Genomic DNA, 16,437 nt, shown 5'->3' with positions numbered 1-16,437 from the left:
CTAGAGGAGGACCTACAGGAGCTCGAGGGGCGGGCCTCTGGCTTGGGGGCGGGATCAAGGGAGGGACCTCGCCGAGTTCCAAGGCTGCGCGCGCCACGTCTCCCTTAGCGAGTGTATTGGGGAGAGGCAGAGGGAGGGAAAAACCGAGTGGGGCGGGAACTATTTCTTCTCGCGAGATCTGGCGACGGCAGCGGCGGTGGCGGCGGCGTGTCCGTGAGAGTAGCGTGGGGGCGGGGAGGAGAGGCGGCGGCGGCGGCGTCCGAGCTACGCCACAGAGGGCCGGGGTGTTGGGTGCTGGAGATCAGAGCGGGGTCGTGGCGGCGGCGGTGAGGACAGAGCGGCGGAGGGGGGGGTGCCATGGCGGGACAGCAGTTCCAGTACGATGACAGCGGGAACACCTTCTTCTATTTCCTCACCTCATTCGTGGGGCTCATCGTGATCCCGGCCACATACTACCTCTGGCCCCGCGACCAGAACGCCGGTGAGTCCTGCCGGCAGCTGCCCGCGGACCCGCGCAGGCCCCGCCGGCCCCTGTGGGCCGCGCCGCCCCCGTCCGCTCCAGCCTAGCCCAGCCCCCAGCGTCCGGGTGATACAGACCGCCCAGCCGAGCCTCGAGTCCAGGCGTCCGCCTCTGGCGGGGCCCGGGCTCGGCGGTGTTTCCCTGGTTCCTCTCCGGGCTCCTCTCCACCCTTGTTTCATTGTCCTTTTCAGGAGTTTCGCTTCGCACCCTCTCCCCCATTGTTCTGGACGCTCCTTGCAGCCTCCTCCTGCTTCTTTGTCTTCTCTGCCTCTGATTTTATTGGTTATTTTTCTATATGGAGGGAGCAGGGTGGGTTGGGGAGGATGGGAATTGGGAGGTGAGAGAAGAGTTGGCAAAGGAGGAAGCCGAACGTGCAGGCACAACTCCGAGCCCCCAAGCCACGGCCCTCTACCCTCACACCCCCTCGTTTCTCTGCTGCAGCTGCCGTTACAGATGTTTTGGGCACTGTCTGAGCTGGATGGCATGTTTAGGACTCCTAACTGAGCTCACCGACCGCCCCTCCCCCCGTGCCTTTCCCCTGTTGCTTTTTCATTTGTTCACTCACGCTGTGGGGTTGGAAGCAATGCTGTTATTCCCCTTAGCAAAAATAGGCTGTTCTCTATTTCCTTCTCTTTGGAGTTTCCTGTTTATGGAGGAAAAGTGCAAGAATGAAGGATTAAGTGTGTAGGTAGTGCATCTCGTTGGTGGTTGTGAGGTACCTGGTCCATTTGCTTTTAGTTCTAAATCTTTTCTCATTAAACACATGGGATTAGAACATAGAATAATAGAGATTCTTTTCGAGGCATTTTATGTTGCGCTGTACTAGGATATATGGCAAGTGATATTCTTGAAGCTGATGGAACTGCCAGGCCCTAATAGGTTATTTAACTAGTAGTTTTTGAGTAATAACATTTAGGGAAAGCTTTCAATTTCATAGGAGCTATGCTAACTTGATTAAAGGTTTTCCTTCAAGTTCAGTGTGATGGAAGTCTAGGTTGTCCACGTTGTATACTGTATTTGGGGGCAGTTGTTAACAGTGAAGCATTTAATCAGCTCAGAACTTTTTATGCTTTAAGACTCCATGTTCTGTAAAATTCTTGAATTACATCATGGAATTAAATTGAATTTAGGATAAATAGCAAAGGATTCCATCTTTTTGTACATTTGATGGTAAGTTTAAATATCCATTGGGTGCAAAATCTGCCCAAAGTTATCAGTTTTCTTACTTTGTGGATAGTTTATGAAAGTAGGATTTTGGACTGTTGTGCCTTAGTTTCCTGTGTATTTAAATTATCTGGGTTTTTTGGACAGTGGTTGTATATGAATGATGAAGTCTTAATACTGTAATGGTTTCCCTTATCTGCCAAACCTAGGCCAATCTAATTTTATTTTGAGTGAAAAGTGAACTTCTGAGTACAGTGGTTTATTTTCACTTACTATCCCTATGTGTGCAACTGGTTGTGTGGAAGACAGAAGGGTATTGGGAGAGAGGTAGGTTTGGATAGAATGTGTTTCGAGAAGCTGCTGATTTCAGAAATTAGTCATTTTAATCTACACTGGACTTTTGAAATTTGAAAGTCCTATTTTCATGGTCGGTTTTGTATTATAAAATTTGCCTGATAGCTTACAGGCAAGTTATACTTGAGCTGCTCCAGCATATAGTTAGTTGGTCTTTGGAAAGGTGGTAGGGAATTAATAGTGACTGTATAAGTTATGGATTTCAAATGTCACTTTATTTAATCCTGTTGAAAACACAATGAAGTAGGTACTGTTATTATCATCTCTATCCTTATGTGAAGAAACTGCAGTTTAGAAAGCTTAAGTAACTTTCTCCTTTGTGGCAGAACCTGGTCTGCTTAGCTTCAAAGTCCTCTGTTGTCTCCAAATTGCTAGAGAGAAAGGTGTTGATTTGCCCTTTATTTACATCTGGCTCTCTGCCTCAAGCTTGCCTTAGTCAGTAAGTGTGTACATGTTAATAATGTATTTGGTCTTGCTCAAAATTGCACTGTGAAAATTAAGGTGGATGCTTAAAATGCTATTCTCATCATCATGAAAATTGGTGGACGTTACTTGGACTATTTTTTATTTTTGTGTTTCTACTGTAATTTGAGTTGTTTCTTTAGAACTACAGTGGTATTAAAGGGATGTTTTCATTATAGTGACTTTTTTCCTGAAGTTCAGTTTGCAGTGTCTTGGGTATCAAAGAGAAATCTTGGAATTATTGGTTCACCCAAAGCTCTGAAAGTTTTTCTTCAGATGTTTGCAGCAAAATAATTTGGTGACTTGTATCAACAGGTGGCTACTTACAATCTTTATTCTTCTCACTTAGAAAATAGTATTAATATAGCATATTAATTTGGAATACTAATTTGTTTGATGATTGGTGTTGTTGTAGATCCTCAAGGGCTTGTAAAGATAGAGACACTGTACTGTGTTTCTAAAAGCTGAAAAATTCTGAAATATGTATTTCCTCAAGGGTTTTGAATAAAGGATATGGACCTGTAGTAGTATTTTTGATTAACACAACAGGATACTTTTATATTTGATTTTGAAGCTTACTGTATTTCATTTTCCTGTGAAACTGCAAGTAGCCAGATGTAAAAATGTAGGCATATGAGTTTGAATTTCAGAGTTCTTATGGCATTCTTGACTTTTCAGGGATACTCTCTGCAGGAAAGTATGAAAATGTTTTCTTTGCCAGCATTTCTACATTAAAGTTCAGGTTAATTTTCGTTTTGTTTTTCAAGATGATGATACATGTGGGTCTTTTAGTTTCAAGGTTTATGCTTGTTTCAGTGTTGCTTTTCTTGAATTATTGGGCTCTTGGGTCCATTAGAAATTATGGCACCATTTCACAGATGGTAAAATCTACGGTTTGAGAGATAGAAGTAGCTTGGTCATTGGCATATTTGATATGTTAATTGAAGTTCCTCTGTTATCCAGAACACTAATGGAATCCTTTAGCCTTGATTGTTGTCTAATCTATTGGGCTAAGTGCACTCACAGTTAATACCCCTTTTAGTAGTTGCGGGGTCCTATTTATTTTACTCTCCTGGTTGTTTGCAAATGTGTTGAGTAAGTTGACTGAATACTTTTTCAGACCATTATGGACAAAAGCTCTGCATGAAGTAATAACAGAGGGTTTAGATTTCCTTAGAACAGTGGTTCTCAACCCTGGCTACACATTAGAATCACTTGGGGAGCTTTAAAAAAAAAAAAACTTATACCCATCCCCAGATATCTGATGTAATTGGTCTGGAGTGGGTGCTGTGTATTGGTTATTTTTAAAGGTCCCTATGTGATGTAAATGGTAGCTAGCAAAGAGAACTTCCTTAGTACTCGTCTTTTGCTGGAGTTGTCATTTTGGGAGATGGTGTATTTCTTTTGATATGTGCTCTTTGCTAAAAAACAACCGCTAATGTTTTAGCCTTTTTGTTTTACATAGCTAAGAAGCACTTCCTGTAGAACAGTGCTGTAAAGTTCTTGTAGTTGAAAGCCGAATATATTTGTTAAAACAGTTCTGGGGCACCTGGGTGGCTCAGTCGGTTCAGTGTCCGACTTCAGCTCAGGTCGTGATCTCACAGCTTTTGAGTTGGAACCCCGCGTCAGGCTCTGTGCTGACAGCTCGGAGCCTGGAGCCTGCTTCAGATTCTGTGTCTCTCTCTCTGCCCCTCTCCTGCTCACGCTGTCTCTCTATCAAAAATAAACGGACATTAAAATAAATAAAACAATGTTAATAATACAGGTTTACAGTGGTATTTAACAAGAAAAAATAACTGCTTGTAAATATTAGAATTTCAAATAATCAAGAACATGCTTTTATCTGTTCCATAGATGAAGGCTTATTGATCCTTTGAATTGAGATAAAATATATCATTATCGTTTCCAGGTTATTGTTTCTTTAATTTCTTGACCTTATTTTTTTAAAACTTATTTGACCTTACTCCTTGATCTTACTGTTTCAAAACTGTCTGGTTTTGAAACCTGGATCTGCTGCTTTACTACAGTGTGATCTTGGGCCAGTTATTTAACTTCTATATATTTTAGTTCACTCATCTGTAAAATAGAGACAGTAGTTATTTATTTTACAGAATTAATTCAGGAGTAAACAAATAGATATACTGTACTCAGGTTTTTTTCCCCATGGTTTTGAAAGGATGAGTATAACTTAAAAAAAAAGTTATGTTTCTTTATTTTTCTTTGCTTTCTCCCTCTCAGACAGTGTGCAAGTGATTCAACTCTCTGACTTGGGAATGTGAATAGGAGTCCATTTTTAGTGCTCTGTAGTATAGTAAGAAAACTCTGAATTTGGAAAGTTAGAAGTTCTGGCTTTAAGTTCCAGCTTTGTTCCTATTTTGTTATTTCTGAACTCAACCTCATTTTCTAGGCATAATAATAATATGCCCTATAAGAAGTGATTCTCAGAAGCAAAGAAATAAAATGCACATAAACATGCCCACAAAACTAAACACAGTGTAGACATTCCTTCATTTGATAGGTATTTATAGAGGATTAACTATGTGCTAGATACTGCTTCTAGGTGATGGATCAGATTTTTAAGTGCATAGAACTTTTTTCTTACTAGGTTGTATATACCCAGTACAGAAAAGCACACACACAAAGAAAGCAGAACAAAAATTGCTTGTAATCGCATCACCCAGAGGTAATTAAACATTTTGGTGTGTGCACCTCCCCCTTTTCTTCCTCTTCTGGGGATGACTGTAGACATGGTCCTTCCTCTTGTTGCGAAGGCCCTACACCCCCCTCCAGCCTGAGACAGATAATTGTGATTCTCATCTCAGCTCTGCTGCTGTTCATTTGAATGTTTGCTAGCCCAAGGCAAGTAGTGCTGAATGCACTCATAATAGCACTTTGAGCCAGACTCAGGTATTATCCCAATTTTACTAATAGGAAAACTAAGTCCTAGAGGAGGAAAGTTTATTTAAAGCCGTATAGCTAGCTGGAAGATTGGGTGTTGGATCCAAAACCGTCTTAATGCTAGAGCTTCTCTTGTTAGCCATTACTCTTGTACTGCCTCCTGTAATATAACACACGATAGTAAGTATTGAAATGGTAAGTGGAAAGTGCTGTGAGAGCACAGAGGAAGAAATGAATAATTCTGTTTCTGGATTTGGGTATTTCATTCAGAGGAGGTTGTTTGAGATGGGTCATAAAGGGTCAGTGGGGGAAATGTATCCCTTAGGTAGGAGAAAGTATATGCAAAAGCATGGAGATGTTTAATAAATGGTAGAGATTTGCTGTGTTCTTAAAAGTAAATCAGCCATCTTAGGACTCTTATACTTTATTTTGTAATTTTTTGGGTAAACAGTGGAAGTTTTTAAATAGTTCATGACATGGTCAGTTTGCCATTTTAGGAAGCTTATACTTTATCCTGTAAGTTATTGGATAAACTGGAGTTTTTAGAGTAGGGTAATGCCTTGGTCAGTTTTGCTCTTGTGGAGCATTGTGTGGAGAATGATTTGGCAGAAGAGGATGGGAGGTTGATGGGTAGGGAAGAACTAGATAGAGAAGGAGACCATTTCAGAGGCTGATTAGTCCACTGAAATGTCTGGATGTAGGGGAATGGGTAGATTAGAAAGAGAACTCTAAGATAGCTTGGACTACTTACAGAATGTAAAAGTACCTTGGAGAGAATTAAAGTGGAGTGCAGATTTTGAATTTTCACTTATTTCTCCCTCCCTCCCTCTCTCTTTTTAAAAAAATTTTATTTATTTATTTTGAGAGAGACAGAGACAGCAATGAGGGGGAGGGGCAGAGAGAGGGAGAGAGAGAATTCCAGGCAGGCTCTGCACTGTCAACACAGAGCCTGATGCAGGGCTCAAACCCAGGAACTGTGAGATCATGCATGACCTGAGCCGAAACCAAGAATCAGATGCTTAACTGACTAAACCACCCAGGCACCCCTGTTTCTCCCTCTCTTAAAAGCTGTTTGGTGGGGCACCTGGGTGGTTCAGTTGGTTAAGCCTCCAGCTTTGGCTCAGGTCATGATCTTCTGGCTGGTAAGTTCAAGCCCCGTGTCGAGCTCTGTTCTGACAGCTCAGAGTCTGGAGCTTGCTTCGGATTCTCTGTCTCCCTGTCTCTCTGCCCCTTCCTGTCTCATGCTCTTTCTCTTCTTCAAAAATAAACATTAAAAAACAAAAACAACAAAAAAAAAAAACCTGGTGATTGGCCCAATAATAACCTACTTTTATCAGTTCAGTTTTGGGATTGAGTGCAGGGAAAAGGGTGGGGATGATCATTTTTATTTCAAATGAAATATTTCAATTGAAAATTATCTATTGATTTATCTAGGTTTCTAATTATAGTGGAGTTGATTATTTCAGTCTGTTGAATGGAATTTAGCAGAAAAAACTGGCTCATACAGCTTTGTGTTCACAGGAGTATATTTTATGAGCATTCATATTTAATTTAGAACATATAGTCTTTTTAAGACTTTAGATCTTGAAGGGATATTAGACATCTGAGAAGTTTGAGTCATTTTAAAATAAAGTCATTTCCCTCTGATCTATCCTGACAGAAAGGGGAATCAGACATGTACGCTTAAGTCCTACACAGCAGAGGAAACCAACTGGGACCTTGGCATAATGAATTATAGTGCAGCATTTAGGCTTTGTAGATGGGGTGACAAACATTGAATTAGTAAATGCATTGTTGCAGTTGTTTTTATTTAAAGGTCATACTGCATACTTGCTTCATCTTGGAAGAACCTGAAAAACAAAGATAGTCCTATTTTCATTTTCTCAGATATTTGTTCCCTTAGTCATACTTTTTATTCAGACATAAGGGAAGTCACAACAAATATATCCATACTGTACGTGGACTTTCTTTTAAAAAAGGTTTTCTGTTACCAGACTTTATCAATAAGAAATGTTACACATTCTTACCATCACATTGTTTCTTTGAAAGATGTTGGCTCATTCTCTTAAAAAGGCGTTCCTTTTACATTTTGAGATTGTGTTTGTGTCCGTATGGATGAAGGGATTTTCATCTGGAAAGTAGGTTTTTTGCTTGTTTGGTTATATCTAGTAGTTATTGTTTGAGCCTTAGCTGTTTGCCTGTACCAGGAGGGCAGAAGATAGGAGTATGAATGCCATTGTTTTGATAAGAGTTTGTAATCTGGGTGGGGTGGAAGGATTAGGTTTAGACAAGTCTGTGAATTATATCCATAGCACAACAAAGTAAATGTAAGAGCAGTGAAAACAAGTGCTTTGGAAGTTAGGTGGATAAAGTATTTGCATTTGGTTGGTAACGATAGTGGGGATCTAGAGTTCAGGAAAGGCTCTTGAGAGTAGGTCAATTTTGACTAAACTATTAAAGGATGAGAAAGATTTAATGGGTTGAATGGTGGGGTTGGGGGTCCAAAGAAGAAATCATACGAGGGGGGGGGGCTCCTGGCTGGCTCAGTCGGTGGGCCCTGTGACTTTTGATCTTGAGGTCATGAGTTTGAGCCCCACACTAGGTGTAGAGATTACTTAAAAATAAAATCTTTAATAATAATTAAAAAACGAAATCATATGAGCAAAAAGTACAGAGGCTGGAAAGCATGGAACATGTTAAAAATACAGATCAGTTGAAGCAGAAATCATTCATTGATTAAGTGTGAGAAAAGATCTGAAAAGTTGATTTAAGTCAAAAGGAGAATCTTGTCTGCCTAGCTGAAGAGTTCATATGTTTTTTGGTTGACAGTATGTCATTTTTGGACATTTTAGAACATATTTTTACAGTTGTATGCAAATTAATGTGATAACGTTTCATAGAATGAGAAAGAACAGAGATTAAGAAGCAGAGGGATAATGTGGGCCTGAACAATGGTGGTGGCAATAGGAAGAAACAGGACATGCTTCAGATGCTGCTGAGGTGGAATCTTTTCTTTTTAAATTTTAGACTGGATAAGTTTATATCATATTATATAATTATATATACTTTGGTAAAGTATATATAATGTAAAATTTCTAGTTTTAGCCATTTTAAATGAAGAATTCAGTAGCATTAATTACATTTACAATGTTGTGCAGCCATCACCACTGTTTACAATATTTTTCATCACCCCAGACAAATTATATACCTATTGACAATAACTCCCCATTCACTTTTTCCTCCAGCCCCTGAAAAACTCTAATTTACTTTTTGTCTCTATAAATTTGCCTATTCGAGTTATTACATGTAAGTGGAATCCTACAATATTTGTCCTTTTGTGTCTAGCTTATTTCGTTTAGCATAACGTTTTCAGATTCATTCATGTTGTAGCATGTATCTGAACTTCATTCTTTTCATGGTTGAATAATATTCCATTGTATGGATATAGCACATTTTTATTCATCTGTTGAACGCTTTTTGTTTTATTTTTAATTAGAGTGCAGGCATGAACAGGGGAGAGGGGCAGAGAGAGAGAGAGAAGAAAAAAATTAAGCAGGTTCTGCACTCAGCATGGAGCCTGGTGTGGGGATTGATCCCATGACCCTGGGATTATGCATGACCTGAGCCAGGATTCAGAGTGGGACACTTGAGCCACCCAGGTGCCCCTATTGAATTGTGAATAATGCTGTAGTGAGCATTGTCATATAAGTATCTCTTTAAGTCCTTATTTTCAGTTTTTTGGGGGTATATATTACTAAGAGTGGAATTGCTGGGTCATAGGGTAATACTATGTTTAGCTTCTTGAGGAACTGCCAGACTGCCACAGAGCTGCACCATTTTGCATTTCTACCAGCAATGTAGATGGGTTCTAATTTCTGCATATTCTCTTTGCTTATTTTTCATTCTTTAAAAATTATAGCCATTGTAATAGATGTGAAGTGGTATTTCATTATGGTTTTGATATGCATTTCCCTAGTGGCTAATGATTTTGAGCATCATTTCATTTGTTTGTTGGCCATATGTATATCTTCTTTGGAAAAATGTCCATTCAAATCTTTTGTGCAGAGCTCGATGTGTTGTTTATCTTTTTTTTTTTGTTAACTTGTAGGAGTTCTTTATACATTCTGGATATGAATCCCTGCTAGATACATGGTTTGAAAAGATTTTCTTCCATTCTATAGATTGTCTTTTCACTTTCTTGTGTCTTTTGATGCATGAAAGTTTTTAAGTTTGATGAAGTCCAATTTATTTTCTCTTTCATTGCTTGTGTTTTTATTGTCTAAGAATCCATTGGCAAATCCACGGTCATGAAATTTTATCCCTGCATTTTCTTGTAAGAGAATTATGGTTTTGGTGTTGTGTACTTTTTTTTTTTTTTTTTTTTTAAGTTTTGAGAGAGAGAGAGAGACAGAGCATGAGCAGGGGAAGGGCAGAGATTGGGAGACATAGAATACGAAGCAGGCTCCAGACTCTGAACTGTCAGCACAGAGCCTGACATGGGACTTGAACTCATGAACTGGGAGATCATCACCTGAGCTGAAGTCAGATGCTTAACCAACTGAGCCACCCAGGCACCCCAAATTGTGTAAATTATTTATATTTGGATATTAACCCCTTGTTGGATATATCATTTACAGATATCTTCTCCCATTCAGTAGGTTGCCTTTCCTTTTTGTTGATTACCTTTGCTGTGCAAAAAGCTTTTTATTTTGGAGTAGCCCTAATAGTTTATTTTTGCTTTCATTTTCTTTGTTCTATATCTATACTTTAGTGATTAATATGCTATTCCTTTGTATCATTATATAATTATACATACTTTGTGCCTTTAGACAAGTTAACCTTTCTGGGCGTCAGTTTTATTTATTTATTTTGACAGAGAGAGGGAGGGAAAAAGAGAGGGAGGGGCAGCGAGAGAGGGAAAGAGACTCTCAAGCAGGTTTGCATCAGTGCAGAGTTCAGTGTGGGGCTCAGTCTCACAAACCGTGAGATCATGACCTGAGCTGAAATCAAGAGTTGGGACATTTAACCTACTGAGCCACCCAGGCAGCCCTCAACATTTTTAAAGTATAATACATACATGCATGCCCTCAGGGTTACTGGGAAGTCTAAATGAGAAAATTCATGCATTCAACAATTATGTATTAAGCACCTATTATTTGCCAGGCATTGTGCTAGGCAGTGGAATGTGGGATAAACAATGTAGGCGGGATCCTTATTCTCTTGAAGCTTACATCCTAGTGTGGGGGAGATGAGTGACATACTACATATAAACAATAAAATATCAGATAGTGATAGGTACTGTGTAGAGAAGTAGAGTATTCAGAGAGTCTTCCTGAGAACATTCCTTCATGCTGTGACAAAAGGCAGCCAGTTATTCAGAGGTTTGAATTGGGTAGGAAAAGCCTGTTATAGGCTGAATGAACAGTTGTGTGTGTACAAGAGCCTTTAAGGCAAAAAAAAGTTGGGCATATTCCACCAACAGAGAAGACCAGAGTGGCAGGGGTATGTCAGGTGAGGAGAATAATCTGGGATAAATTCAGAGAGGGAGCTGGGGTGCAGAGCATGTCTGTAAGCCAGGGAAAGAAGTTTGGATTTTAAGTTTGGATGGGAAGGTTATTGAAGGTTTTTAAGCAGAGAAGTGACAAGATCTTGACTATTTTATTTCTTAATGAGAGGAGAATAGTTTTTGGCCACTTTATATATCCTTTTATGGGTAATGTCTTTTCTACTTAAAATGTTTATTTAAAAAATTTCAGTTACAGGGGCGCCTGGGTGGCTCGGTCGGTTAAGCATCCGACTTCAGCTCAGGTCATGATCTCGTGGTTCATGAGTTCAAGCCCCACATCAGGCTCTGTGCTGACAGCTCAGAGCCTGGATCTTGTTTCAGATTCTGTGTCTCCCTCTCTCTCTGCCCCTCCCCTGTTCATGCTCTCTCTCTCTCTGTCTCAAAAATAAGTAAACGTTAAAAAAAATTAAAAAAAAATTTTAGTTACATATTTAAGAAATCACATACTGGGGGCAGCTGGGTGACTCAGTCGGTTAAGTGTCTGACTCTTGATATTGGCTAAGGTCACAATCTCATGGTTCATGAAATAGAGCCCCTAAGCAAGCCCTGCAGCGCAGAACCTGCTTGGAATTTCCTCTCTCTTCCTCTCTCTCTCTCTGCCCCTCCCCTGATTGTGCTCTCTCCCTCTTCTCTCCCCCCTCAAAATAAATAGACATTTGAAAAATTAAAAAATCACATCCTATAAAATATCCTGCAGGTGGTCCCTGGTTATAATGGTTTGACTTAGGATTTTCCAATATAAAGTATGAAGTTGATACGCATTCGGTGGAAACTGTGCTTCACATTTTGAATTTTGATCTTTTTCTGGGCTAGTGGCATGGGGTACAGTGCTGTTAATGGTACTGGGCAGCAGCCGTGAACCACAGCTCCCAGTCAGCCATGTGATCATGAGGGTAAACAACTGATGCACTTAAAACCGTTCTGTAGCATACATCCGTTCTGTTTTTAACTTTCAGTACAGTATTTAATAAATTAAACGGGTTTCCTTCTTCGTTACCAGAGTATGCAGGGGATATAGGTGGCAGATGAACCCAAGTTTCTGAAATCTTCCAATTTAGATAATCTGATGATAGTGAGTAGTGTTTAGTCAATCCTCTTTTGTCTAAAGCTCTTTTGTCTAAAATTGTGTCATATTGGCAACAGTGTGCCTTTTTTTTTTTTTTAATTTTTTTTTCAACATTTATTTATTTTTGGGACAGAGAGAGACAGAGCATGAACGGGGGAGGGGCAGAGAGAGAGGGAGACACAGAATCGGAAACAGGCTCCAGGCTCTGAGCCATCATCAGCCCAGAGCCCGACGCGGGGCTCGAACTCGCGGACCGCGAGATCGTGACCTGGCTGAAGTCGGACGCTTAACCGACTGCGCCACCCAGGCGCCCCGGCAACAGTGTGCCTTTATTTTAAAAATAAGTTTTAGTATTTAGAGTTTTAACTTTTTTTGAACATATGGGATATTTACAAACTTATAAGTGAAAGAAAGCATAGCAGATACTTTACTCAAATTTTAGTGATTTATCAATTTATAGTACTTATGTTGTCTTCATACCAAAAAACGTAGCATCGAATTTTAACATATAAAAGCTTATAGATGTTAAACCTGAGTATGATAAACATACTGATTTTTTTGGCAGTATGTGCTAAAGGATTTATAGGTGGAGCATCTTGATATCTGTAGTTTACTGGAAGATAGTTCAGATAAAAAAGAATGGGGAGGGGGCTGCGTGGCCCAGTCCGTTAAGCATCTTCCTCTTGATTTCAGCTGAGGTCATGAACTCACTGTTCCTGAAATCAAGCCCCCAAACTTGGCTCTGTGCTGACAGCGGGAGTCTGCTTCGGATTCCCTCTCTCCCTCTTTCTCTGCCCCTCCCCCAACTCGTACATGCACATGTTTTCTCTCCCCCCACCCCCAATAAATAATAAACTTAGAAACAAAAAAGTGGGAGGGGAAAGAGGGAACTAGAGGTAAAGCCAAGAGTTGCAAAATGTTAACATTTGGTGAATTTAGATGAAGGATGTTTTCATTGTGATATCTTTCAACTTTTTTGAAGGTTTGAAATTTTTCAAAAAGTTGGGAAAAACATTAGTCACAGGGAATAAAAAAAATAATTTTTAGAGGTATGTGTCAGTATTATAAGAAATGACTTAGGATGAAAATATATTACATTAGGATAAAATTATGTGGGGGAAATAAAATGAAGGGCTGGCTTGTTCATGAAGTTTTGTAAAGGGAAATTTTGTAAATGGTAAATGTATGAAATTGCTGTGGTTTTTAGGTTTAAGTGGTGTGTTTAAAAGTGATGGAACTATTTTATTTTAAAATGTCAACTCATAACAGAAATGACATCTTTTGTACCTCTTCAGACTTCTGGTGAAAAATTTGAGATGCCAAATGAGAAACCTACAAGTAGGTACATGAGTTTTACAAATTCTTTTGCGGTAATGAAGCAAACAGGTTTGAAGATTTAAGATCTGGCTAATGTTCTTTCAGCTCTTTGGGTTCCAGGAATATGGTGCTAAGAGTTCACTCAGTTATACTACACCTTGGCAGATCATACTGGCATGGGCAGATGGATGTGACTATTTTAGCAAAAGGCATTATATAGCTTATGAAGCACAGCCATATTAACCTTCTCCCAAACCTGTACTATTCCCACGGACATAAAAACTTTATGTTCACCTGCCGAGAGCAGTCATAATATGTTGTTATATAGTTTAAGTCACAGAATTGTTTTATGACTTTGTAATTTCCCTTTTCTGTAAATGTGTATTGATTTCTTTAAAAAACTATATCATAAGTAAATGGTATTACTAACATAATTTTTACTAGCTATAACACTAGTAATTTATAAATGAACTTAAAAACAAATTCTAAGTGTCTTTTAAAAAACTACCTGGAAAGACCTCACTTGTGGTAGTTACTTTCACTTGAGATCATTCATACAGAGATTTGGAATGTGTGCTATGAATGTTTAATTGTGCTGGAAATCTAAATGCCAGTGCCTTCCTGTGTAAACCATAGCTTGTAGTACTTATTGATTGACTTCTGTATTCTCCTAAAAGGTTAAGATTTAATTTTTGGATTGGAAGAGTGAGGCGTACAGGGTACATACACATTGTGCAAAACTACGTAACTGAAAATCATGTGTACTTTTTTTGGCTAGAGACATTGGGAGAATGTCATTCCTTTTAATAGATCAAGCTGGCTAATAAAGAGACTTCTGCATTGTTCTTATAACCTTATCAAACATTTCCGTGGTTTTATAGAAAATGGGAGACTGTGGAGGCTTAATTTAATGAAATACAGATTAAAAAATCACCAGTGGTATTTTCAAGTGTCTTGAAAATAACCATGAAAATCAGAAAATTAATATTACTACCATTTCATTCTCAGACCCCATTTAAGTTTTGTCACTTGTGTCAGTGAAGTTGTTTATAGCAAAAGATCCAGCTCAGAATCACACATGACATTTAGTTGACATGTTTCTTTAATCTCCTTTAGTCTGGTACAGTTCTTCAGCTTTTTGACTTCCAAAATTACAGGTCAGTTATTTTGTAGGATGGCTCTGGATTTGGCTGGTGTTTAATCATGATTAGATTCAAATTTGTATCTTAGGCAGGAATTTCACAAAAGTGATTCTGTGTTCCTCTTATTATGTTCTATCAGATGGCATATGATTGCATTTTGTCCCATTGCTGGTAATGTTTACTGAGCACCTGATTAAGATAATGTCTGCCAGGCTTTCTGTATTAGTTTCTCATTGGTGCTGTAACAAATTCCCACAGTCTTAATGGCTTATTACATTATTGCAATGTAAATTTATTCTCTTACAGTTCAGGAGGCTGGAAGTCCAAAATCAATTTCACTAGGCTAGTCATGGTGTTCGTAGAGCTGGTTCTTCCTGGAGGCTCTTGGTTAGAGTCTATTTCCTTGCCTTTTCCAGCTTCTAGAGATAGCCTGGGCTCCTTGGCTTATGATTCCTCCTTCCATGTTCAGAGGATATCACTCCACCATCTGCTCCTGTTGTCATATCACCTTCTTTGTCTTTGACCCTCCGGCTTCCTCCTTATAAGGACCCTTGTGACTATATTGTATCCATCCAGATAACATAGAATACTCTTCTCTCTCAAGATCTTTAATTTAATTGGATCTGTAGCGTCTTTTTTGCCATGCAAGATAATGTAGTCACTGGTCCTGGCCATTAGGATCTGAACTTCTTGGGTGGCAATTATTCAGCCTACCATACTTTGCCACTGTAAAATTATTTTTTCCCTTTTGTAATTTGTGGGAAGGCACTTGAATCCCTTGTTCTTATTAGTGGAGAATGGTATTTAGAAACTAGATCTGGGTACTAGTGTGCTTACTGCTATTGGTCTCACGCACTGTTCCTAGGCTCACTTAATAGACAGTGCCTATATGTGTATGTATATAAGTCTACGTCTGTAATCCTTTATTAAAATATATTAGTTTATAGCAATATCTTCAATTCCAATTCAGTACCACAGGATTCATTCTTATTATTTTCTCATATATATAACTCCCTTCTGAGTCCAGTTATCCTTTGTGTATTAACTTATTTGATCAATCCCCCTGTATGTTACCAGTCTCCTTTTCTGTCACCACCCCTTTCCCTCTGTGGATCCCTCTTCACCACACCTGGTTGGTTCTGCTACCTCCTGTCACCTAGCTCTCCATGTGGATGCTTTCCTCAAAGCATGGTGGTAACAGGGTAGTTGGACTTCTTACATGGTGGCTTTGGAGCATTCTGTTATAGGCAAAGTTCTTTTACTTATCTAACATCTCTTTTAAGGACTGTGATTTTGTAGTTTTTTTAGTATTGTGAAAAAATTTATATTTAGTATTAGCCAGCTAGACTCCATTTAGATGATCTCATTTTTGTTGGCAACATCCAAAGCATTATAGTCAGGAGCCAGTGGACCATATGCCTTCTTAATCACGCCTGATCAGGGAGTTGACCATGGCCCTTGTCAATATCATAGAGCTTCTTCATAATCTGTCTGATCTGGTGCTTGTTGGCCTTGACATCCATAATGAACACAAGTATTGTTGTCTTCTATCTTCTTCATGGCTGACTCATTGCTCAGGGGGAACTTGATGATGGCATAGTGGTCAAGCTTGTTGCTCTTCCAGAGAAAATATTTGGGCTGCCTTTGGAGTGTCTTGGGCCACCAGAAGGTGGGTAACATGCAGATCTTTTTTTTTTTTCTTTTTCTTTTTTTTTTTTTTTGTGGCTGTGGTTGCCTTTCAGCACTGCCTTCTTGGCCTTCCACGCCTTTGTTTTGGCTTTGGCTTTGGGAGGGGCAGGGTTTTTTTTCCTTTGCTTTCTGCATGCCATCTTTGCTAAGAGGTACATTTTTTTTAAATTAAATTAAATTAAATTTTATTTTATTTTATTTTTTTGGTACATTTTTATTTTATAACTTTTTTTTTTTTAACTTGGGAGACTTATTCAAG

General features: G+C 39.1%; 1 protein-coding gene across 1 annotated transcript in view; it reads left to right on the top strand.

Moving 5' to 3' along the window:
• The first annotated feature begins 252 nt into the window (after positions 1-252).
• The window catches only part of SEC63 (SEC63 homolog, protein translocation regulator), a 74,382-nt gene continuing 58,197 nt past the window's right edge, over positions 253-16,437 (top strand). Inside the window, exon 1 of the mRNA XM_003986424.6 lies at positions 253-481. Coding sequence (XP_003986473.2) covers positions 358-481 — 124 coding nt within the window. The 5' untranslated portion in view covers positions 253-357. The remainder of the gene's footprint in view (positions 482-16,437) is intronic.

Source organism: Felis catus, chromosome B2 (genome assembly GCF_018350175.1).
Source record: "Felis catus isolate Fca126 chromosome B2, F.catus_Fca126_mat1.0, whole genome shotgun sequence".
Classification (NCBI taxonomy): domain Eukaryota; kingdom Metazoa; phylum Chordata; class Mammalia; order Carnivora; family Felidae; genus Felis; species Felis catus.
The sequence above is the reverse complement of the archived record's forward strand: the minus strand, read 5'-3'. Positions and strand labels throughout refer to the sequence as shown.